This window comes from Trachymyrmex septentrionalis, unplaced genomic scaffold (assembly GCF_001594115.1).
Source record: "Trachymyrmex septentrionalis isolate Tsep2-gDNA-1 unplaced genomic scaffold, Tsep1.0 scaffold131, whole genome shotgun sequence".
Classification (NCBI taxonomy): domain Eukaryota; kingdom Metazoa; phylum Arthropoda; class Insecta; order Hymenoptera; family Formicidae; genus Trachymyrmex; species Trachymyrmex septentrionalis.
In genome coordinates, this window is record NW_017304450.1 from 834,337 (window position 1) to 860,455 (window position 26,119).

At 34.7% G+C, this 26,119-nt stretch overlaps 5 protein-coding genes across 5 annotated transcripts in view; 3 read left to right on the forward strand and 2 right to left on the reverse strand.

Moving 5' to 3' along the window:
* Positions 1 to 16,217: 16,217 nt before the first annotated feature.
* On the reverse strand, positions 16,218 to 19,262 carry LOC108756961 (U4/U6.U5 tri-snRNP-associated protein 2). The gene is made up of 9 exons (XM_018501167.1): positions 18,579 to 19,262; positions 17,977 to 18,255; positions 17,730 to 17,905; positions 17,423 to 17,648; positions 17,060 to 17,346; positions 16,843 to 16,971; positions 16,704 to 16,765; positions 16,388 to 16,610; positions 16,218 to 16,306 (listed from the first exon to the last, which is right to left on the reverse strand). Exons 1-9 carry the CDS (start codon positions 18,679 to 18,681, stop codon positions 16,241 to 16,243), a joined length of 1,551 nt encoding a protein of 516 aa, XP_018356669.1. The 5' UTR covers positions 18,682 to 19,262; the 3' UTR covers positions 16,218 to 16,240.
* Positions 19,263 to 19,274: 12 nt separating this feature from the next.
* LOC108756954 (single-strand selective monofunctional uracil DNA glycosylase) lies at positions 19,275 to 20,815 on the forward strand. The gene is made up of 3 exons (XM_018501160.1): positions 19,275 to 20,401; positions 20,461 to 20,610; positions 20,687 to 20,815. The coding sequence occupies exons 1-3, from the start codon at positions 19,733 to 19,735 to the stop codon at positions 20,813 to 20,815; spliced, it is 948 nt and encodes a 315-aa protein (XP_018356662.1). The 5' UTR covers positions 19,275 to 19,732.
* Positions 20,816 to 20,994: 179 nt separating this feature from the next.
* Positions 20,995 to 21,579, forward strand: LOC108756998 (tRNA-specific adenosine deaminase 2). The gene has a single exon (XM_018501221.1). The coding sequence runs from the start codon at positions 21,017 to 21,019 to the stop codon at positions 21,542 to 21,544; it is 528 nt and encodes a 175-aa protein (XP_018356723.1). The 5' UTR covers positions 20,995 to 21,016; the 3' UTR covers positions 21,545 to 21,579.
* A 274-nt stretch (positions 21,580 to 21,853) lies between these two features.
* LOC108756981 (tubulin polyglutamylase TTLL6) lies at positions 21,854 to 24,034 on the reverse strand. The gene is made up of 4 exons (XM_018501198.1): positions 23,871 to 24,034; positions 22,452 to 23,626; positions 22,094 to 22,301; positions 21,854 to 22,032 (listed from the first exon to the last, which is right to left on the reverse strand). Exons 1-4 carry the CDS (start codon positions 23,910 to 23,912, stop codon positions 21,934 to 21,936), a joined length of 1,524 nt encoding a protein of 507 aa, XP_018356700.1. The 5' UTR covers positions 23,913 to 24,034; the 3' UTR covers positions 21,854 to 21,933.
* A 1,662-nt stretch (positions 24,035 to 25,696) lies between these two features.
* Positions 25,697 to 26,119, forward strand: part of LOC108756985 (40S ribosomal protein S29) — a 1,759-nt gene continuing 1,336 nt past the window's right edge. The window contains exon 1 of the mRNA XM_018501205.1: positions 25,697 to 25,849. Within this exon, the coding sequence (XP_018356707.1) occupies positions 25,788 to 25,849 (62 nt within the window). The 5' untranslated portion in view covers positions 25,697 to 25,787. The remainder of the gene's footprint in view (positions 25,850 to 26,119) is intronic.

Consider the following 26,119-nt stretch of genomic DNA (forward strand, 5'->3'; position numbering starts at 1 on the left):
GCACGTTATATTATTTTACGAAAGGACTTATACGATACTTTGTTTTATTTTCACAACTACATTTTAAAAGAGCAAGAGACATAATTAAAAAAATGTAATAAAAGATTCAACATAACTCAATTAAGCAATCAACGAAATGATTAAATCTCTGTATGCTCGCTGAGGCTTAAATGTGAATGTGCGATTCCTACCTTCCACGCATTGCATGCCATCCTTACATTAGCCAAACAAAACTTGATATCGGATTTAGCACATTAAACGTGGAAAATGAATATAGGTCAATATCCCCATTATACAACTCGTTACCTTTACTAACTTTGTTTGTTTGTATTTAACAGCTAGCGCTGTTAGTGACATCCGTATGTCGACGCTACTGTGTTGCAGTTAATCCACGATATACGGCTTACCAATACGCAACGGCGTACAATACGCAGCGGAGCTCGAGGAGTTCGAGTTGTTCGATGGTCACTGAACCTCCCCTAACGAATCGATAGTACGACGGACGCTTTAATACGCGCACACACGAGATCGCGGAGAGTAGCACGCGAGCGAACAGCTCACCTGCTGCGCGATCGAATTCCAAGTCCGCGCGCACCTGGCACCGTCGAAAAGTCAATTGTCTCGGTCATCACGGACATATGTTTTTTTTTTTTTTCTTTTTTTTTTTCACGGACACAACTAAAATGATGTCGCGCAACGACCTTTTCTTCTGTCGGAAAAGCAGCAAGTACGGAAGGGAGAATTGACGACATAAAATTTATTCTTACGTAAAAGGAGAGATCGCGAATTTATATCCAATAACAAAAGCGATATCGTTCCTCGATAATAAATGAAAAATTAAGATAATGTGTCTAATATATGTACATGTGCGTACACAGGACGTCTGTTAAGTAAGGTCGGAGCCGCATTGAGGGTGTAGAATGGATCAAGGGGAATAAAAAAGTTTTATACCATTTTGCAATTTTCGCAATGGTTAACGAGATATTAATTACTAAAAATGGCCGAATGTTGATTCTTTAATCATTTTTTTCTCAAGCACTATCAGCTTTACAGAAAAACTGTAAGAGACAAAAATTGTTTATTTTCTTCTCATAAAGAGTTCTGAGAATTTTTCCAGAATTTGTTAATACCGTATTTTCTCATGACAATAAAAATAAGAAAGTACAGTGCTAAAAAGTTGATTAAAAATTCTAGAGTTCTATGAGAAGAAAATAAGCAATTTTTATCTCTTGTAGGTTTTTTTGTAAAATTGATATTGTTTGAGAAAAAAATTATAGAAAACTAATATTCGGCCATTTTTAGTAATTAATATCTCGTTAACTATTGCGAAAATTACAAAATGATGTAAGACTTTTTTGTTCCCCTTGACCCATTCTACGTCCCCAATCCGATTCCTTACTTAACAGACACCCTGTATATATAAAATAATTTATCTGCAGTTGCTCATCATTGTTATTATTATATTGTTTGTATGTATCACAGCGTATCAGTATACGTATATATCATAGCATATCATAAAAATTAATAATACGACTATGGTACCGATTACACGAGAGTTTCAGCGAGCGAAGAAGAAAATTTAATTGGAATATCTAATCAATAGCATTTATTAACAGCAGAGTCATCAATAATGTTCGAGACGACATTCTATCGGCTACTAAGTTGCGAAAGGCAAAGAAATGGCGAGCACGACTTGTAGAAAGCTGACGATCGATTCTACCTTTAAATTGCCAGCTCCCTCTCGTAGGGAGCAACCTCTATAGCTCGTCGTTGCACCTGCAATGTAATGTTATCAGAACCCGATCGGTCGCAACAAATGCTTCGCCATTTCTAACCACGTAAGTTCGCCCGCTAGAATTCATTCTTGGTGACATTTTCGTTTCGAGCGCAATCACGATACGATTGCATTCGAGCTCACGCTCGAAAGATACGCAATCGTGCGGGATAGAAGCTGTTTCACGGGCGATAATTATTTTTGAGAAAGGAAAATGCGTGCTGCGGTCGATCTGGGAATGTAGGAGTAAATTTGTATCTGTGTTTTATGAAGCTAATACACACACACACGAGTTTTCAACGGTCGTTGCACAGGCGACAATGAACCGTCCGCGTACTTTCCCGATACGTGGCCGTGCGTGTCCAGACGACCACTTCCGGTTCCTCGTGGCCGCAGCCAGGACATGTTTCAAAAAACACGCTACGTGGCATGCGGATTAATGAGAGTCGTTATTGCGTGCAAGGATCGGACGAGAGAGCGCGATTAAGGCTCCGCTTCGCCCCATGTGAAACTTATCGTTCTTACCGTGATAAAGCAGGCAAAGACAGACGCGTTATTACCCAAGATTAAAATCGGAATTAGCGAGTTTCATTTTCAAAACTGCAGATACGCGAAATGTGCGGCTCGTACGAACGCTCGCATGCTCGTTATATCGCGAATAAAAAAATGAATTTCTTTTAATTGTGACAATTTTTACAAAAATGTATGTTACAAAAACAGCAACTGTATGTATATAATCTCACAAATATAATATATAACATACGGCTGTAATATATTCTTTATTTTAAGAAATAAAGATCAGCTAATTGTAAGACAAAATTATATCGATAAATAGGTTTTTTTTTACTTTAAAAAAAAAAAGGATTAATATAAAAAGTTATTCTGTAATCAATGTCGGTAGATTTATTAATTTTATTCTCGGGACAAGTTAAGTATGTGGGGATATCTTTCTGTATAAATGTGCCTTGCTTCACGTGAGTTACTATTCGCACAACCATAAACAAAGTGACAAAGTCAAAGTCAAAGCCCTAAGTCACCGAACTTAAATCCTTTGGATTATTTCTTTTGGAGGCATCTGAAATCATTTGTACCGCCCCAATTGAGAATGAGAATGATTTGAGGAATCGAAGTAGTTGCTTCATGCGAGGCAATACGTAAGACACCTGATATCTTTGGGAAGAAGGCTCGATGGATGTGTCATGGCGCAAGGTGGACATTTTTAACAATTTATCTAATTGTTTTATTTCATCGGAAGAACTTGTTGTTGTTTTTCTGTTTTTGACTAGTTTTTGACTAGCTCAAGCTGTATTTCTTTCAAATAGACAGATTATTACTACACGTTACAAATTTTTTTATTTCGGAAACCGAGCCGTTTAGGACACATGTTTGTATGGACTTTTTTACTCGAAATAAACCAAAGAATCGCTCTGTTGCGTATGGCAACATACTTAACCAACACCCAGTATGTACATATACTGGAACGAAATGTCTGATTCTTAGATTTTCTTCCCTCGCGCAACTCAGTCTGTCTTTCTCCCCTTTTCCTTACAGAATCTACGGAGGGATCAGGAAATTGCCGCGAAATTGCCCGAAAATTGACACGTCATACCCTCCACGCATAAACGCGTTTTCCGCGGCTTCTCACGTCGGGAAAGCTTTTAATATAAATTTGAGATAACTCATGCCTGACTTCTCGTTTTCCGTTCCGACATCGACCATACCAACCCCTGCGCATCCTGTTTTTCCTTCATGAATGCACACGAAAATCCGTAATACGTAAATTTAATCTTCAAATAAAATATCCAACGAAAAAATCAAGAGTAAATATCTCAATTTTCGTTTTTATTTAAAAAATTCGGCGAAAATAATATGTACGTTACCAAGCAAATTTATCAACGATAAATGATAAAACATCGCCTTGTTATTTCAATGAATATATGTAAAACGTTATTTATAATATTACAATTCCGACAAAAATTTATACGAAAGTGAGTTATGGAGTATCGGAATTTTAATCATAATATAACAATCTTTTATTCTATGAATAAATTCCCTTGCAAGTGCAAATAATTTACATCATCGCAAATATTTTTCCTTCATACATTTAGAGGATTATGAATTTAAATATTCTCGAGCTTTTTCCCCTCCAAACTCGAAATTCCTAACGCATTTCTCGGCGAGGCCTTTGGCACAAAAGTATCAAGTTCCAAGCAATTTCGGAATATTTACACGACGACAACAATGCAAATGAGAAAAAGTAATAGCTCAAGATTAAAAAAGACAAAAGTTATCATATCACAGAATTAAAACTATGTTAACAATATATAATATTAGTAAAAAAGTATACATCTTTATTTAAGAAGAATAATCTTTCAGATTGACATAGTTAAAATATTGATAAAATAAGGTCAAGGAGGCGCAAATATGTAATTCGTCAAAATACTTATTACTGCTCATTTTTTGCAATATGTGTAGTATAATCGCGATTTATGTAAAAGATATATATCTCTTAATCCATACGGAACTCTTTTTACTTAAATTTAAAAAAATTTTTTATTTAGAATCTCTGGTATTAATCACAGCCATTTTCACAAACTAAGGCTATAACTTCCCTTGTAATCTTCCAATTGTTTTACAACGAGATAGCTTGCTACATATAAAAGGATTGGAAGAAATCCGATAGTGAAGTATAATTAAACCAACCAGTTTATTACTCAATTTATATTTTTAATTTTATCGTAATGATAACGATCAACTTCTATTCTTTTAATTTTTATAACACATTATTTTTTATCTTTTATTGCGTTGACTTCGTCATTATATTATTTATTTGATATCGATTTATAGCACGTTTAATAGAATTTATTAGTAATTGAAATTTGATTATAAATATGCGATTTTATTATTGCGATTGAGAAAGTAAATGAAAAGTACAATCGAGACATGTTTCACTTTAGTGCAAGTTGATATTTATATTAAAGATATAGATTAAATTAATATCTAACATTCACTCGTCTTTGTGGTATTTTATTATTTTATTGTATTACATTATAATAACGAGCAGAATATTAATTTTAATTATTTAAAACTTCTGTTCACTCTCATCACTACTGTGTCAAATTGTGACGTCCAAAGCGAGATAAAATATCTTGCCAAATATTTTAATATAAATATTTCAATAGAGCAACACTTATATAATCGATAGAACACTAGTAAAATATATCGAAAATTTTCCTTTTATTTCACTAATTAATAAATAAATAATGTATCTGAAAATGAATTATGCGTAAAAATAAAATAAACTATGTTGATAGATATAACAAACTGTCAAATTAATATAATATATAGAAATAAATATGATTTAATTTTTCCCCAAAACAACAAAGTTTTCAACATATACACATTTTATAAATTTATCGATTCTATCGATTGCAAATGTTATTTTATCGAAAAATATTTCTATTCAAATATGTATAATTTGTAAAAATTTTTATTGTGTGTTTTTCTCGCTTCTGATTTCTTGTTTTAGATAATACAGTGGTGAGTGAATAGAAGTCTTAAAGGATAATAGACGAATGTAATAAACATGATTCAAGATAAACATGAGTGAAAGATAAGGCATGCAATTGCAATTATTAAAACTAGCATAATCAAATTGAGTGTAAGATTGAGGAGAACGAAAAGGGAGACTAACGAATGAGAAGAACGGACGAGAAGTTATGCGAAGCGTGAGACCGGAAGAAATCCAAGATACAATTGGCCGGAAGCGAGGACCCTTCGAAGATGATGCGGTTGGTATTTCTTCTTCTTCTTTTTTTTTTTTTTTCTTTTTTCTTTTACGCCTCGATAAGATCGAGAATGAAACAGCAATCCCGTGGCGCGCGACCAGCTCTTTCGCGAATCTTATCCCGAACCTCGTTTTGCCGCTACTACTAACTGCCTCGTCGGTTCCAGAGAGTGCCCAACGACAGTAGCAGCACGGAATTGTGCAACTCCGACTATTGTCTTTTGTGCGTGCTCTGCTGCTTTCTGGAAGACGTACTACACTTTCGACTTTGTCTCACGCGCAAAGGCTAAAAGATCGTATTTCTCGCCGATTACTAAAACGTCTTTTACCCTCTCTACTTGGAATCCGAGACGTGATACTTCACAATTTTCACTTTGCCAACCAAATCAAATTATTAATAAGCAAAATTTCATATTAGTAACATTCATTTTGTAATGTATAGACAATATAATGACATAATGATAAGTATCAGTATAGAACTTTAAAATAATTTTTTTCTATATACTTGTGATTGCTCCAACATATTTTATTTTATTATTTACTTGTCGTCGTATATTGACGTCGGACACAATACTGTAATTAAAATAAGTGTAACTAAAAGTTACGCAGTCACATTTATCATTACGAATAAAATTATCACGCTTGTTGTGCAACATGTTGAACATATGTCATATTTATTTTATGGAAATCCTTCCAATAGAGGAGATGAAGAAAGATTCAACAATAATGGAACATAATTAGGAGCACTGACTGTTTTATAAAACATTCGAACAGTAACAGAATAAAGCGGTATGTTAAACATTTTATTGCGAAAATATTAAAATGAAATCATTCATTAATCAACGTGAAGCGGCACATGCAAATCCCCTATTTCGAACAATGCTCGCGTGATTACGTATAACGATTATTCCCAATTAATTCAAATTATGTCCTACATGAAGACTCAAAATATCAAAGACAATTGATAATTTGCGATAAATATGTATGCGTAAAAAAAAAAAATACCTCGCAAATGCAACATAATTCGACAGAATAGAAAATAATAATTGCAAATTTAAAAAAGACATTGAAGGTATTAAATAAAAAATTTATATCTTTCTCCATCTTCAATAACATAATTGTTCACCTACAGACTAATCGTTACACCTACAGGCTCGTTTAATGTAAACTTATTAATAATAATGAACGCTCATCAATATTCAATTAAAGAAGAACAGTGTCGCAGCCAATACCGTACATTAAACATTTATAAATCAATGCCGCTAATTTACGTAAATTCATTCAGATTGCAGTGCGGAAAAGTCTGATCGAAAGATATATATACGGACTCGCGGAGGTTTTTAGCACCGCGCTCGAGTGATGTTACGCATTACCGCGCTACGACTTTCCAGTCCCCATTTTCGTCGAGTGTAATTTGCAAATACATGTCGTATAACTGTTTGCAAATATATGCAATGTTTGCGTCGCGTCGCAGGCGCGAACGAGGTTGAACACGTGCCACGCGTGGGATCGTTCCCTTTACGCAACTTACGCCCAGCAGCGTGTAAAAGAACTCGAAGGCCGAAATTTTGAGATGTACAGTGAGTGCAAAAAGTGTCCGTACGCGGGAAATATTTTTTTTTGAAAATTTTTACTTTTAAAAAGTAAATATTATCCAGCGAGAAATGGGTCGAATTGATGTCGAATCGATATAATTACGATGATTTCAACATCAATTTGACGTCGATTCGATGATTTAATTAATGATCATTTCTTGTCGGACAATTAACAATTTATTCATAAAGAATAAAACGGACTGTATGTTTCTTAAAATTATAATATACCAAAAGGATGTGTATTAATTATAGAAAGATATAAGTGAAAATTAAAAATTGTATTGTTTGGATGCTCAAAAAAAAGTATTCGCACAGTAGAGAAATTTAAAATCAACAATATAGGCGAAGCTCGTTTGTTATTGTAAAAATAGAATGTATTCATTGTATAAAATTGCTAATTAATGTTTATTTTCTACGATAGCAAGACTGTTTTTTTTTAACAAATTTTATTGCACGAATACTTCTTGCTCTCACTGTACAGCCGTGAGACTTTCAAAAAGCGCCTCTCTATACAGAGAGACCAGATTAAAATACTTTGTCACTTACGGAAGAAACTTGACGGAATAAAATTCGATCGGAAACATCCTTCGTCATGTTTAACAAATTATTGACTAATATTTTGGCCGGAAAATTTTGACAAATTTTAAAACGCCAAATGAAATTACTTGTTTTTAAATTACTCATTTAGCATTTTTGCTATGAATTTTTAGTGAAACACAACGTGGCGTTATTCCTCTTGCAAAGCGTCAAGTACCTACCTATATGCTTCAAGACATATCGGTGCGGAAGAAAATAAAAGAGCGAGATGCCGACATGAATGAAAGATCACCGATTTAATAATTGACACGCCAGAGGTGCGTCTCTTCAACGTAACCATCGCAAGCCATCTAAAGCCGCAGGTGTAACAGTAGAGGCGAATATGGTGTCCGTGACGGAAGAGCGAAACGGGCGACGGATGTGAGGGAAGGAAAAAAGAAGACGGAAGAAGGAAGGACATATAGATATGAGGAGGGAGATAACAGAGGAAGGGGAAGCGCGCGTTAAGACAGGTGGTGCGGATAATAACATCTAACGGAAAGTACAGAACAGACTGTGGGTCACAATAGCAGCCGACCATTCGGTCGCCGCGCACTTGGCCGAGTTAGCCTACTTGGAGAATCACGCGGTCGAACTTGTGCGGCCGTTTTCACCTCGTGTGAGACTTTATGCAAAGCAGAATTTTCATCGCAAAATCCCACGCGCAGCTTCGTACCGGTTCTTCACTAACGAGCGAAGAAAAGATAGCAATTGTTTTCTCGCCCGATTCACTCAGTTCTTAACTGAGCCACGGCTTGTCACACATCCTTCTTTTGCAGTTGAAAAATCATGTGATTCTTGAATGTTTGGTTTTGCAACAAAAAATGTAAGGCAAAATTCAACGTCTTTAACACTCGGCGAGAATATACGTTTAAAATAATTAAATATAGGTGTTTAATTACTTTTTTATTCGAAGAATCGTTAAAGTAATTTGTTAGAATTTCAGAGAGTTTGGATTAAATTTTCCTTTGTAGAGATTTTCATGGAAAAAAAAAAAAAAAATATCTCGATAATGGATGAGAGAATCATGTTTTCTGTATCATGTATTGTTATTTCGCATTTATCATCCGCACGCATATCCCGATACGCTAATAAATTAAATTTATACTTCTGGTGAAATATTACGAGTATCAAAACAACAGTAACTATGTGACGTGACCGATGGCATTTACCCGAAAGTCATCCAGTCTATTCCCCAGCCATTCATAAATACAACGCACGAGTCTAGCGATAAAATTCACTCCGTACTTCGGGATGTTTTACTCCAATGGATATCGTAACTCGTAATAACAAGAAAAAAAAAGAGAGAGCTTTGTGCGATAAAAGGTTAATCGATCTGGTGCAATCATCTCTCTTCCCCACACGACGACTTTGACGACTACCTTCGTTCATAAGTGCAACGAACTACGCGCGATAAAATTTAATATACATTTAAGAACGTAAGCATTGCGAGCATAACAGAGAAATTAATTGATCGGCTCCGTTTTTTTACTCGATACGATGCACGTTCATTATTCAATAATGACATGGGAAAAACGTTTAGACAATAAAAATCTTCAGATAATTTTAACAATCTAATTTTTCAAAAATTATATTTTAAAGTGCCATTATACTTTAAAACGCTTTCATTTTTTTTTTTTATAAGAATTTAACAAAAAAATATATCGAATTTTTATACGGAGCTTCTGTAAAAATTTTTCGTCGAAAATATTAAACGGTAATAATTTATTAGACAGCTGAACAAACAATATTTTACAATATTCGTAAGTAGAATAATCGAGGCTACATTAAAAACAAAAACATGCGAAACACGCGTGAACGTGTCTGAGCAGCAACGACTGTCGCTAAGTTTGCTGTAACATCTTGTTGCGAACACATCTATGATAGAAATTACATCACAATTTTAAAAAATCGTACACCTAAGTCAATATTTTTATTCTTAAAACTTTTGTTTTACAATCGTATATGATTGTCTAAGATATTTGATTTCTACTTAGATAGTAAGTGTAGTCCTTACTTAATAAAGTCCAATAGATTTCTTTTGTTTACGTGTCTTTTGTTATCATATATTGTTAATGTTTTTAAAAAATAAACGGATGAGGATAGTGGACTAACCACAGCACGAAACTGTATGACACATTTGGCGACTCTTATAGTACTTACTCAAAATTTTATTTCTTTAAAGAGATTTTCCTTAGTGGTAAATGTTGTAAGTTCAGTTCTCTCATGTCCAATCTCGAAAACTAGGCTGGACGTGTTTTCGCACGAAACGAAGAAATTTTGCAAAAAGAAACATTGTTTTGCGAAGCGAAACGTTTGTGTTTAAAATGCATTTTTATAAAAGTTATATTAATAATATAATGTATAGAAAAAAAAAATGATGTAGTTTAAAATACATTAATCTTTATTTTAATATTCTTAGTTCGAATTACCCCGGTCAGATGGAATGCATTATTGTAGATAAATGCAATTTTTTTTCACATTAGTTAACAATTTCCCCTTATTATTAAAATATTATTAGGTAGTCAAATGTACGTAGTAACTGGAAGTAGAATTCATTTTTCCGATAAGTCTCTTAATTTCGTCTGTTAAGTTCGTGTTTAAGTTCAAAAATTCGAAATTGAAAAATGAGTCTATTAGCCCCGAGGTCTCCCCTATATATACAATTTGTACAAAATAAAATATGAAAACGGGACTCTCCATGAAGAAGACCTCAATCGTTCCGACCTCGTTATTCGATCTGCTCCGCTCAAACGCGCGACGCACGCATTTCTCTCCGATTTTCCATTACCGCTATGCAGGCTCTCGTACTTAATCTCTCGTTCGTCTATCCGCGACGAAAGAGCAACGTAATCCCTTCCTTTTGTTCGTAAAAGAAATCTTCCTTCGTTACTTCGTATATACATTGTGCGAATTATCGATCGGTCGTCGTGAACTCGACGTCCAGAAAAATGTACGTGCTCGCAGGTGCATTCCAATGTGATTCATGCCCTCGCATTGACCCTAAACTACTCTATAAAACTAAAAGTTACCACGAAATATACTATAGAGTCATTCTTATAAATTTAGCTCGACAAAAAATATTACGGTAAACTTTTCCTGGCGAACGAGAACTGATATGACCACGTTGAACGTATAATATTATCCAGATGAGACGTGAAAGAAAGACGGCAAGAAATATTCGACAATTTTCAGCTTAAAAATTACAAACGTTATTAGGCGAAAACTAAAAATATCTAACGGCTTTGTGTGTTCTAAAGTTACGTAAAATCTGACTTGCCTCTCGGCCAAGTGGAGCGGTGACCTCGGGATTTTCTCAAGCAGGAACGACCGATTTTTCCCAGACGTAAAAAGGGAATAACAAGAATATCAATAAAGTGCATTTTTATCTCTCGGTGACTCACGCGAGAAATTCTAACAAATACCGAAACGCGATGCACCGTATAAAATCCACACGGATATCGATATCCTGCTGTGGAATCGCAGGATTACTTGTTTCTTGAAATCGCGAAATTTTTTCTCAGCAAGAGCACTTCAATATTTATCGAGTACAAGAGTGCGAAATAAGTCCTCGTGGATAGACTCGTTGCACGCTCGTTGCAATCCGCGTGTCTCAGTTGCATTTAAGCGTCGAAAAATACAACAAACGTACAAACTCGGCGACGGCAGCCTCGAGAGTCTCTTTACTTTTTTTTCTTTTTTTTTTTTTTTTTTTTTTTCTTTTCGACGTCTGCGAGCCGACGAGGCACGGCAGCGCGCCGTATTGTTTTCATCCCGTAGTCGTGCATTACGTAAATGAGAATAGTACCTCGTGCATTGTATCCGATTCACGATGAGTTACGGCGTGACATCTCTTCAACTCCTAATCACCGCGTAAAGTGCTCTCTCTTCACACGAAGAAAGCACTTGGGAGAAAAGAAATTATCGACACTCGTGAACTTGTGCCTCGAATGCCGTAAAAGTAAGTCCTGTAAGTAAATATATGTGTATATTGTAGCTAACTGATATTATATTCATAAGTAAAAGTCCGATGTGAAATTCAGTTGAGAGATAACGAGGCATCAAAATTATCGAGATACGTCCTTTCTATTGATAACCGCGTATTTTCACAAAAAAAGAAAAAAAAAAGAAGAAAAAAAGAAAAGAAAGAATTGCATTCTTTGCTAAAGGAACGACGAGTGTTAAATCGACTGGACTCCAATTGTGAAAAGTATTAGCAATTTCATAAACGATCGCCCTAGATTCCAAAATTTAGGAAGACAATTTACGCTTGTTTGTTCCGCTTCATTGACAGTTTCAGGTCACGTCGAAAAGTTTGAAGCGTCCACGTATTAAAGAGTTTAGACGGAAAATTTACACAAAAATCTCTTCCTATACCCTCTTTACTTTGTCACCGTATAAATAATAAAGATGCGGTTAAAAATTAATAAATATTACTATACAAAGTATCCTAAAAAAAAAAATATCAAATTAACGTGCACGAAACCGACGTTTGAAAAACTTTCTCTCGCCTCTTTCATCGCAACATTTTACACATTTTAGCTCTACGGTCCGCAGCACTTAAGACGGATGCTCTCTTGAGAATTTTATTCTCGGTTAGTGGTAATCTCTTGAGAATACGATAATCGAGTATCGCTGTCAATATCGTGCCTATCACGAATCTGTCGTTCGAAAGTTGCTCTCGAAAAGTAAGCGACTTTCAAGGCATATAATGGCCTTAGAGTTAACGTTAATTGTCACACTCGAGACGCATCTGCATGCGCGTAATGATTTCTATATATACATTCGGATCGTGATTCGTATAACCCAAATTCGTCGGTATATCTCGCGGCTTCGCGAGGTATCATCACCATCAGGTTCAATTACAGGTAATCGCACATATACGCGAACGTTGCATAGCCAGCCCACCTGCTGTTGCAGCGATCTACTCAAGTAAGTCTCACGCTTCCCCATTTTCCTTCTTCACCCTATTTAGATTCACATTACGTTACGTTACATCCGACACTTGTTAATTTGATTCTCTTGCGAACTTCGCATCGAATTAAGCAATATGTACAATCAAGTACAATCATATGCCGGGTCTCTCAGAAATCAACTTGAGTAACTTTATGGAAAAGGTTAATATTACAAATTTTTGTCGAAATTAAAAATTCAGTCACCAGCTATTAACTAGAAATTAAGTTATGAATTATTGTATATCATGTTACTTTTCAGGGCTCGAAAATAAGAAATTTACTTAAGAAGTGGAGTGAATTAATAAAAATGATCGATTCGACTTCTAAGAGACTTGTATGTTGTACTAAAACGTAAAAAAAATGTTTGCTCCCTTTTACAAATTTTTTGAAAGAAATTTGGCGAAAATTTAAACTTGTCTAAATTCCAGTAAATATTTTAAGCCAAGTTTATTAAGTAAAATTTTAAGAAATTAAAACTTGCAATTAATAAAAAATTATGTACGTCTTTGTAATTAATTGATAATTTCCGACATGCGTGTTTTGCGAGTTATTCCTCGAATAAGAATTTCTCTCGCAAATAAAAAAATAAGCAAAAATTGTTTAATACAGTTAAACAATACATATTGTTCCATTTATTGGAATTCCTCTCAAGATATCGGAGTGATTAATATTATCGTCGTCAAAAGAATCCGTCTTTCCGCGAATGCTACTTGATGACGAATCTTCATGTCGTACGTTACGTGATTAGACAATATTGCCGTACACCCACGTAAAATTTGACCTTCAGAAACGTGCCAAGATTATTCCGGCAAATCTATACTCGAGGCGCTCGAGCAGGTTTTTCTTTTCTCTTTTTTTACAGATTTCACAACATTCTTAATTAATTCAAGATCTATCTACATAACTTTCAACCAATTATAATTATTATTAACACGTTAAGCAAACTACGCGCAATAAATAAAATTAATTCCTTTAATATATCGCGATATATCGTATCTAATCTGCCATACGTAGGATTATATTACGTCCATATTTTTAACAGTAATAATTATACTATTAAGTTTATATACTCTCATTTATTATTGAATAATATTATATAAGTAAGAACAACAGTATTTTTATTGTATAGTCAAATCAAAAACATATGAAAATAAATGTACATGTCGAATCGGAAAAATCTGATACTTAAAAAACTTTACGAAACGCATCTTTCATACAAGGTCAATTTATACGTTATTCTTAACGCAACTTCTCATTTTGCCTAATTGTATTGTATTTTAGTCCGTGCCTTTGGCATTGATCTCTAACATTGTTCAATTTTTGCACTATAATTAAGCACTATAAATGTAAATCCAGATTGCAACAGTGCGTTAAATTGCATTAACTGATACTCGAATCACATATCGTGAGTACAAGCAATATCCATGCAAAATATACTGTTTTTTGCAGATTTTTTTCTCGTAACAGTAAGTAGTTTACGCCTCGCGTAAATGATGATTTCAAGCAACATGGATGGAAGGCGAAGATTGTCATACACTGGACGACTATAGCAATTATATTTCCCACAAGGACGTAGAGAATTTTACCTTGTAAATTTTACCTCTCGAGTGCAAAGCCTTACAAATTCCAGTATCTAACAAAGCAACATCGAGCAACGAATCATCTTATTCTAAAATAGGCAAGTCACGCCTTTAACGCACTGGGTGTCGAGATGCGGGGGCAAGAATAATAAGAATCAGAGAACGCTGCACGTTCGCATGTTGCGACTTTGAAATCTTAGATAAGCGGGAAATGTATACAGACGCGGATTATCGGTTCGCCATTCGCCGATCGTTCGCGCAGAAACGAGTTTACGTTTCGGCGACACACACGGCGGTGACGGCGGTGACGGGACGCTAGGAATCCGAAACTCGCGGAATCCTTCCGCGAGAGAGAATCAGAGAGTCGGAGAGTCAACGGACCGTCCTCCCGTCTCTCGTCCTCGTCTCTCCTCCCACCCGTCCTCCTCGTCCCGTTTAATCTCCCGCAATGAAGCGCGCGTAGCCGCCTCCTCCTCGGCTCCTCCGCGCGACGGCAGCCACGCGATCGAACAGTTTTTTCGAGCATCGCGCGAAACAGGTATTCGACGTCGCTCGACTCCTCGAGACGACGAAGACGCGAGGGGGGGGGGAGGGGAGGTAGACGGGTAGATAGGTTAGGTAAAAGTACCCTCACGAATATCATCATCGTGAAATTGCGGCGCCGCGCGCGCGAATGAAATATGAAAATATAGAGACTCTCCGAGGGAAAAACGAGAGAGAGAGAGAAAATTAGGCGCTGCCGAATGCAAGCAAGGGAAGGTCGAGCGCGAAGGACGCGACCGTTGCCGTTGCCGCAGGCAGGCAGTGAGTTTGAAACGTCGCTCGCTTTTGCGGAGCAAGCGCGACGGCGCCATCGCGAAAGACGGATAGTGGAACTTGGAAGGCGGCCGTTCGAAATGTCGCCGCTCTTCTAGTCGCTTTTTTGTCGCGAGAATAGAATGTACACTCACCTCTTGCAGTGGTCGAACAAAAATCCCCCGGCGCGACGTCCGTTCCGTTGGGCCGGCGATAATCCACGTGACGGATGCAACGAAGATGCATACAACGCGATCATAATCGCGGGACACTCACGCGCGATACAACACATGTATGATACATACGCTTGTAACGGCGGCGCGCGACCGCGATTTTACGCGATGCAACAAGCAAAGGGAGACAACAAAAAGAGAGAGAGAGAGAGAGAGAGAGAGAGAGAGAAACACGTTGACTTGACGCATGGACGAAAAGCGCGGGGAACGCGACGATCGCTTCGCCTCACCGACAGTTACAGCTCGCAGTCGCGCCTCGCGCGTGCCCGACTGTTTCGACTGTCCGCTCTACGGCTCTGCTCCGTCATCAACTCCGAACCGTCCGAACCCGAACTGCGCTCCGACTCCTACCTCGTGCATCTCCGTGCAGCTCCGCCTTTCCCCGTCCCTCTCTCTTATTCCGCTTATACCGCCGAGCCGTTCGGTATTATTCGGTAGCACTCGGCCACACTCGGCACCGCTCGCTCCCGAAATTCGAAATACAAATCAAACGAATGCACGTACCCCATTTGAATTTTACACAAGAAGAATGAAATCTTTCTTGTATTGTATTTAATTCCAAGAGAAAGAGATAATTTACAATATATGTAAAACGATATACGAATTAGTTATTATATAGAAAAAAAAACACTCGTTCTTTGTTGCGTAATAAAATTTGACAACAAAATATTTTTAATATTAAAAAAACTAAGCTACTAATATTGTAGTAATTTAATTTTTTATAAATCTAAATATCTATTAACAATAATTCATATAAATATTTAAGTAAAGAAACTCGTCAAAAATAATTTCTATCTGTAATGGAAAGAAAAATAAAACTAAATAGAATGAAAAATATCATAAGCTGATTACGGAAATATTAGAAAATTAAGACAAAGTCTATAGATAAAATGTAAACTTTTTTATTTTCATATTTCCGAGCTTTTGTTCAAACATAGCTTTTTATCACATAGCTTTTTTATTTTTACTATCTCCGTTTTCCATGTACGTGTCTTTCCTCAATTCATAAATCTATAAAAAGAAAATATAGTGATTATCTAAATATCGCACAAATTGCAAAGAAACAATCGTATCGTTTCTCAGATTTCTCACCTGTACATATGCTTCGGTAAGAGTGATCATTTGGGGTAAAATTTGAGTGACGTGCAAATCTTGCAATTCGTACCATTGGCCTGTGGCTTTATGCAAAATATGAACTCTATATGTACCTTGTCCAGGTTCACCATCATGTACTATATTGGCTACTAAGTCATATGTTGTATATGGATGCTTGGCTTTTACTTCCGATGTTAAAATATCTCCAAAATCGACATTTCTGCCAACATAATCAAGATTTATATTTAAATTATTGTTAATAAATTTTTTAATATACAGTAGTATATGAAACGAGAAAATATTATATACTCACTTAACAGGAAAATTCACAATTGTTGGATTTTTTTCAACAAAGAATGTATTTTTTGTGAATCTCTAAAATCAATAAAAAAGCAAATAAATTAGCAAATAATGCAAAATATATCGACACTAATAATAGATGCAAGATTTACTTTTATGTAAAGTATGAGATATGGTGGTAGTTCAGTAATCTCAAATCTTTTCATGAAATTTTCCTTGTAAGTTTTATATTCTTTCTCAGTGACGGCGTTAAATTTATTCAGGAGCGTATACAGATTTACCTGGATGAATAAAAGAGGCGATTTTTTTATTTCTCTGCTACATTCCATTTATGTGATCAATATTATATGCATGTAACAAAATACCAACCTGTGGAATAATATTCTCTGTAAATTGATCTTTAAATAGTGGAGGTGGCGGAAGGTCGCAAGTGAGATATAAAAATGGACTTTCCGTCACAGTTTCACCATACTCCACCGTGTGTAACAATTCACTTCTTTGGCTCTCCTCTAATTCCAATGGTGGTATTTTTCGCGTATATATTCGCATATGGCCCAAAAATGTTTTATAAATAATGCTAGAATCACGCTTTTTTGTACCGTTTAATGCCAGATGGAGAGCATTTAAGAACCATGATAAAAAATCAACAGGATCGCCTAAACACAATCACTGGTAAAACACTGTTTTAATCACGTAAAAAAAAAATACAAGTTGATGAAATCTGTTACACACCTTGCTCTGTAAACTGAAACCTTTTCTTGCTCCACAAAACTACCGCTTGCAGCATTTCGTGTGGGCTTACATGCGCTTTAAAATTACGTGGGTTCCATAATTTGCGCATAAGTTCTCCAAACCTTTGTACCAAGAGATACGATGAATCACCAGGTGGTCTCCTTACATGAGCATAGTTAGATTCTCTTAAAAAGAAATCTCTCAGAGGTGTAACATGCGAAAGCGCCTATAAACAAATATTAAGTTGACAAAATGCATAGAACGTTGATATTAATAGTTACTTATTTAAAATTATAAACTATATTACTTGTAAAATGACATTGCAGTAATCATTTGCTTTTATGTTATTCATTCCTACTATTCCTGGTGAATACATAGAGCCATCGATTGCTCTAGACTGTTTATCGCTCTTGTCTAGTTGAGCTATTTGCATTTTATCGAAAGTTGGATTTAACACGTATTTAATATCATCCAGAGACGAATCTAATAAACATATAAAACTTACTTACGTTACTTGCTCAAGAACATAAGACATAAAGAATGAATTTACCTACCTACTATCTCGTAATTATCTGGTAAACAATAAAATTTGAGTGTGTGCAAATTAAGAAAAACATGATGACTCTCTGCCACGCTATGTGTGTAAGCATGAGTATTAGTGCCTCTGCCTTGAAAATATTTTCCACAAACCAGACAAGCGTACACATTAATCCTAGATAATGATATAGAACACAATTTTTCAAAATCAAAATCTAGAAATTGTCGATTAATCGTGTCCAAATATGGACACAATCGAGGCGCTTCTGATTTCGTTTTTATATGCTTTGCAGTCTCTGTAATAAGAAAAAAAATACGTCTATAAGATAATAATACTATAGGTTATGTTTTAAGTGGTAAGTAAAAAGAATAAACATGAGATTATTTACTTTCTCCATCGATTATTTTACTTTCTCGTTTTACTTTCTCAATTATATATCAATGCCCGTAAATGTGTAATTATTGTAAAAATTCAATGTAAGGCCAAGAAAATATCATGGCAAACATCATTTAACCTCAAACTGCACTTATTTGCATTTCATTAAAATCTTATGTATCTAGAATGTATTAATTTAAATCAACAATATAATACATCATACAAAATTGCACGCATACTCACTTTCTGTTTCATTGTCCGAGTCGCTTCCAGTATCGACCAATTTTCGTTTCAAAGTATTTCGTCTATCGGACGCCATTTCCGACAATTCCGACGATTTCTGCATATACTGTATACATCATACATGTACAGACGCAACAATTCACATCTTATGTATGTGAATGTAATCTTTAAACCTACTCAACAAATTCGCACGATCACATATTAGCGGCATCTCTTATTCACAAAAAGTTGATCAATTCAGCATTTTAGAGTTTAAAAAACATTGCGATATAAGGATCTCTCATCAGATATCAATTTTATTTTTCGGATCGATCAATAAAATAACCATATAACGTAATGATATAATCATGTAATCATATTACGTAATAATCGAGCATATAGCGTATCCGATGCGTATGAACTGAATTCCACAATTTCCGAACTCCAATTGCTCGAATTGCTCCGATCATCAATGTATTGTATAGGTTAAGTTAGGTTATGTTAGCCAAACGCACGTGGTGTGTTCCGTTTCACTTTTTAATTGCATCTTTATACACTTTCTACACTCAAAACTGAGACGAATGTATGTAATTCTGTTCAATTTTGCAAAAGAGTGGGGAAAAAAACGAAATCTAAAAAGTGCAACTGCAGCGTGTTTACTTATTACATGTGTGCGTACAATCGATGGCATAAATGGGATAACGGTGGTGAGTAGATAGAATAGACTATAGGGGATTCTTTTTGATACCTATGCGTAACGGAATATTCTCGGGAATGTTCGGAAACGTTTCGTAGATTTTGAACGAAACAATGAAAGAGAAAGAGATATATCTATTAAAACGTTATTATACACAAGTACGGTTCCTCCTGGATTTTGGTTGCCTCTGCACTTGCAGTAATTGATGATGTTCATCAGTTCATTCGATCAGAGAAATCAGAGGAATTACAAAAAGTATTGTGCAGTTACTATTATGTCGAAGGTTGAACACACTTTTTTATTGATATAATATCCGCACCTTGAAAAAACATTGGAACTGTGTTTTATATATCTTTAAATTAACTGACACATTAATACAGCCGCTTATTGTACATATAACGTGAATAATTATTTCAAAATAATATTTAAGTAATTCTTTCTTGAGTTTCTGCATATATCGGACTCTCGAAAAGTAATTATGTCTCAAAGAAAGAGAACTAGAGCAAAAAGTGATGATTTGTCAAGCAAAAAAAAACTCAAGCAGTCGAACATCGTAGATTATATGACACAAATACAAGCGACTTTAGAAATTAAAAATGTAGATATAAAGGAACATACATCTACTACGGAAGCAAAAGAAGATACCTCTGAGCTTGCTTCTACAATATCTACATTTATCTCTGATAGATTGTTATCAATTGAACAAGAGCTTTGTACCAAATTAAAAGATATTACTTTTCCATCATCCATACAATATATTTACAATCCACTCGAATATGCATCTGAAACACATGCCATGTATGTACACAAGTATTGTACTGGCATAAAAAAGATCTTGTTCGTTGGTATGAATCCTGGACCATGGGGCATGTCACAAACCGGTGTGCCATTTGGAGAAATAACTATGGTGCGAGATTGGCTCAAAATCTCTGGTCCTGTTGGCAAACCCTCAAAAGAACATCCTGACCGAAAGGTGATAGGATTCCAATGTACACGCAGTGAGATTAGCGGATTAAGGTTGTGGGGCCTCTTTCGAGAGATATGCGGAAATCCCGAGAACTTTTTCCGATATGCATACATGCACAATTATTGCCCACTGGCATTCATGGATGGCAAAGCTCGAAACATCACACCGGCAGAAATAAAGGCAATATTTGTTCTGTTACATTCCTTTCTTCTTATGCTGAACTATTCTGTACTTTTCAGGGTGACGGACAAAAGACTTTACACGAGGCTTGCGACAAATCCCTGATAGATATAATACAACTTCTAAAAGTAGAGATCGTTATTGGCATTGGCAACTATGCCGAAAAAAGAGCACAACTTGCAGTCCAAACAGGAGGTCTTCCAGTACAGGTAACATACTACAATATTTTAATAGTAATAACATATAATACAAGATTTATATTAACTTGTACAACGGCTTTTTCAGGTGATAGTTCTGCGACATCCCAGTCCAAGAGCAGTAGGTAATCAAAATTGGAAAGAAATAGCTAAGAAGCGGCTAAATGAGTTGGGATTACTTAAATATTTTGACAAAGCAAGTACCGCTGTTGTCTAATTTTTCTTTTGCGATATTTAAGATACTATTATTTTTAAAGATATAAATATAATCAGATAGCATTCTTTTTTTATTTTAAGATAACATTTTTTATAAAGACTAAATCATGAAAGAGTTAATAATTTTGTAGAAAACTGTCTTTAATATTGATTTTAAAATCAATCTAGCTAACATATAATACAATAATTAATAGTATTTATTATGGACACTTCGGCATGGATGAACGTTGCATTACAAAAAGCTGAAGAATCTTTAAAAGCCGGTGAAGTCCCTGTTGGTTGTTTATTTATATATAACAATCAAATAATTGCGACAGGCAATAATACAGTAAATGAAACTTGTAATGCAACACGCCATGCCGAGATAAATTGTATCGACCAAGTCTTGAAGTTCTGTAAGGAGAAATGCATGGACTATGAAACGGTGTTTTGTAATCTAGATGTAATTGTCACGGTAGAACCGTGCATAATGTGTATGTCGGCATTACTTCAACTACAAGTACACAGTATTGTATATGGCTGTGCGAATGATCGATTTGGTGGTTGTATCAGTGTTCTCGAAGTACCAAAGTTTTACGATTCAAAAATAATTATACAAGGAAATGTAAAAGGAGAGGAAGCTATGAGGTTGCTTCAAGATTTTTATAAAGGTGTCAATCCAAATGCGCCTGAATCAAAAGTCAAAAAAGGTCGTAACACTAAAGGAACTTCGTCAACCGAGAACAAATAATCTTAAAATTTTTTGTTATCCAACATTCATATGTGAAACTTTTTATATATATTTATTTGATATATTACGCGAATATAAAGTATATTCTCCGTAATTAAATATATAATACGCTGCTCCGACGTATAATTTTTTTGCACTAAGTTTTTATGATTTTTTACATTCTAAATGTACAATGTATAAATAGAATAATACTAATTATTAAATTAACATTCGCGCATTTTCATTTTAAGGTGTATCTGAACGCACGTTATTACATGTTACGTGTTAACAATTTTCATATCATAGAGATACTCTTATTCATTTATACATTATATACATATACAGTTTCATATATCTAAAATAAATATTACATAGGACTTACACGATATACTTTTGATTTAATCATATGATCAACTGCACCATGTCTTGTCTAATTCGCATTTTCCTTGGTACCATCTAATAAGTAATTGATTTCTTAGTGTGTAGTTGTTCAGCATCATGCCCCTTGTCTGTAAAAAATTTATTCAATTACAATACAGCCAATTAGTTAAACGAAAAAGTACGACTTACTATAGATGGTGGGAAAATTCTTTGAAAATCCATTCGATTTTGATGCTCGAGATAACTGTGCGATAAAATGAGTTTTATTTCTGGTGTGAAACACGGTCGGCACAATTGACATTCTATGCGAAAGCAGTCATTATCACATTTTTTACAGAGTTCCGGTAGCACTACGATATTTTTATTCGCTATTTCCTTTTCTTCTTCCTTTTTATTTCTATAATAATAATATTAATATATCAATAAATATCTTTTTTTATATAAATAATGTTATTTATATATTTATTTTTAGATGGGTAGAAGTACATTTCTAGAAATAGGTATATACTTCTAGGAATCTTGATGTCTTTTTGATATATGTATTTACCTTATCCTCAAGGATTCTTTTCTGATTCTGTTGGCGATACCAACCAACGCAAACGTATTAAATATGACTTGCTCATATAATAACTGATTCGGAGGATAATGCGCGGAAGACAGGTTCGGCGACATGTTTGCTTCCATCATGTAGACATTCAGGTCCTCATCAAGGGCCAAGTCGAATCTTACAAGCTCGAAGAAATTTCTGCCATTGCCGAAGCGCTTGGAGACTTTTCTGATTTGCGCCTCCTTCATCAGAGCGACCTCCCGAATAGCATCATACGCTCGGTTCCACATTTCTGCCGGATTTTTTCCTTGCTCCCTGACGTATGCATCGAATGAGTCCTTCATCGAGTACCCGAGTTCAACATAGTATTTCTTCAAGGATGGCACGTTCCAAATCGGCAGATAATCATCGCCAACCACATATTTATCCAGAATCTCCGGATCAAACGGATAGTACTCGATTGGACAGAAGCGGAACAGCACGTCACCCTTGTAAATGTACACCCGCAGCGGATCCACAGAGGTGATAACGGTGTACACGCCAATATCGAACTTGTAGCCATCCACGAGGAACGGCCGTTCGATAAACTCCTGGACGAATGTGCCGGCAGTGAAATTTGTATCGCTGCTGTCGCGAATGCGAATGCCACGATGATCGTTCGACTTCTGTACGAACAGCTTTGTGGGATTCAATTTAGAATAATCGATGAAAGCTTGCTGGTCTTCAGGCATCTTGAACGCTGCTGGGATATACCGACTGCCATGCGACGTCGACAAATCCACTTTATTCGTGATGTAACCACAACCAGGGAAGTGATTAACTCGCTGATGTTGTTGCAATTTATTTAAGCTTGCGGACAACACACGAAAAGGATAATCGTGAGCCCACAACAAATCCCAATCGGATTTATTATTACCTTCCTGGAAACCGAGTCGTTGGAGTACTGAATATACATGCTTCAGGTAACCGGTGTCATTGCTCTTGGCGTAGATCCAAAACTTTGGTCTAGCTTCATTTATTATCATCGGTCTCTCTAATAGATACCTCAAATGCGTTAGATATATGAAAAATACGCCATACAGAATCAGAGGACCCACTACAGAAGATAAAATAATCTTCAGCACTGTCTTCATCTTCAAATTTATAATTTGTTTCTTCATTAAACATGATGCTTTCTGTAACACAACATTGTCTCGAATTTGATTAGAACTTTTTTAAATCTAATTAAAGATAAAGTGTGAAAGAAATTATTAGTACTTTCTACTAATGATTTGAATAAACTTTTACTAAAAATATCTTTAAATAAAAATAAATTGATTTATACCTTTAATTACTGTTCTCTCTTCTGTCTACAATACTGACTTATATATCAATTCGTCATTAATAAAAATAAATCTAAACAGTTTTTGCATTTCGTACCTTTTTATCTTGCTCTTTTCCAAGTTTCTTTTCACTTGACATAATATTATTTTGATTTAAGTGCGAACTAAAATTAATCCATCTGTCTAGTCCATAAGAAATTTACTTGTGAACAATGAAATGCACATCATTCACATGTGAAAGTATGTACCGTTGTAACTCATCCCCGCTTCTTCAACCGCCTTCCACCGTCCACGTGGGAGAATCATTGAAAAACCGGTTTCTCTTCACGTCATTACAATCTGTGACACGAATTATAATGTTTATCGTAAAAATTATTAGAAATATACACTTTCAAATTAATAATGTTGAAGTATAATTGATTTTAACATTGATTTTATAAACTTTGATTTATTACTAATTTATAGATATAATTGGCAATTATTTTTTATATCTTATTAAAATGTAGTAAAACGCTTAAAATTATAGTTGCATCTTACTTATATATATTTTTATATTTATCCACATAACAGTTCTCTGAGGGATGTTTCAAGAACATCTAGAGAATATTCTATATCCTAAGAACGTCACCAGCATGTCCCTCGGAGAACTGTGTTGTATAAATGTCAATTCATATTTTTTATAGTCTATATCTTCTAATTATTTTATCTAAGATTTTGATTTGTACAAAATAGTCATCAATCTTATATACAAAATGTTTATAAAGTTATTGAATATTTTGGCGATAATTTAAAAAAAAAAGGAAATATGTTATCTAATAAAATATAAATACGCAATTATGCATAAGATTTACAAACGATTCAAATCTATAAAAAAAATGAGAAAATTTAATGATTATTTTTTATAATATTTAATGATTACTTCCATTAACGGAGAATTTCTCTTCAATAACTGTATAATAAAATTTCTGTTTAATAATAATAATGATTTTTTGTTTTTTTTATGAAAACTTGCAATAAATATTTGTTTCTTTTGAAAATAAAATTCCATAATATTTGTGAATTTAAAAAATTAATATAAATAATAAATATTAAGTTACACACACACACACACACACACATACACACACATATATATATATATATAAATGTAAATAAATACAAAAATAAATTTATATATTTTAAATATATAAGTTTATGTAAATATTATGTTACTGATATTGACATTTCTAAATATTATTGTAATTTACTCGTAGTGTTAATATTTTTTTTCGATCTGTTTAAAAACATAATTTTATAAACTTTCCACATTATTGATATATTCGCTCGATTTATAATAAAATTTTAATAAATTTTTTTATAGAGCGAAATATATAAAAATTGTTTATACTTTTTATTATAATAATAAACAATTATTTGGTACTTATAATAATTTGTGTATGAGTCTAAATAAAAAAAAACGTAGAAAATTTATATGTATTCCAAATATAAGCCCTTTCGTTTTATTAGTGATCATGTGATTGAGCGCGCCGGCGCCGATAGCCGCGTAGATAAGGGATCTGTTCGCGTTGCTTACACTTTTTGCACTCAGGATCTTTGCTTCCTTTCTCTTGTTCAATGCTCGAATATATATTTATCTCATTTAAGTGCAAAAATTTTGGCGATTTGAAGCAACGCGAACAATTCTTAAGGTGCATTCACATGCAAGCGTCAAGCGTTAAGCATCGGAAGCAGCAATCAGCTGCACGATACGGGCAGTGATGTAACAAATATTTTTTACGTCACTGTAAAATTCGCCTCGTTGATTGGTTGTTGCTTTCGCTGCTTGAAGCTTGCATGTGAATGCACCTTTATGTTAGATTGAGTTTCTGGAGTATTCTAAAGTCAACAGCAAGCCCTTCTACCTTCTTACTTCTAACCCTGGCTCATTTCCTTTTCCTGTCTTTCACTTTTGTGGACTCGTTGGTCTAGTCGGTTCATTGCGGTGTATTGCAAAAAAGACGTAACACGAGCAAATATGGGTTTTCAAAATATTTGGTATTCACATCCACGAAAATACGGTCAAGGATCTAGATCCTGGTTAGTATAATGCTTCTCTTGTTTTAGTCTTCATTAATGATTATTTATACTTGGCATAAAGAACAGCGATCGCATGGTGTCATGAATGTTACTATAGTATTTTTTCTCACAAAAACTTGATTTAAAACAAAAACTTTGATGAGAACATTAAAATTTGAAGTAATTGTACTATATACGTATTATTGTTAATTATTAATCATCTCGTGTGCAAACACATCTAAATGCGCATTCTAACCTCAAAATCACGTTGAAGAGATGAATTTAAGGGGG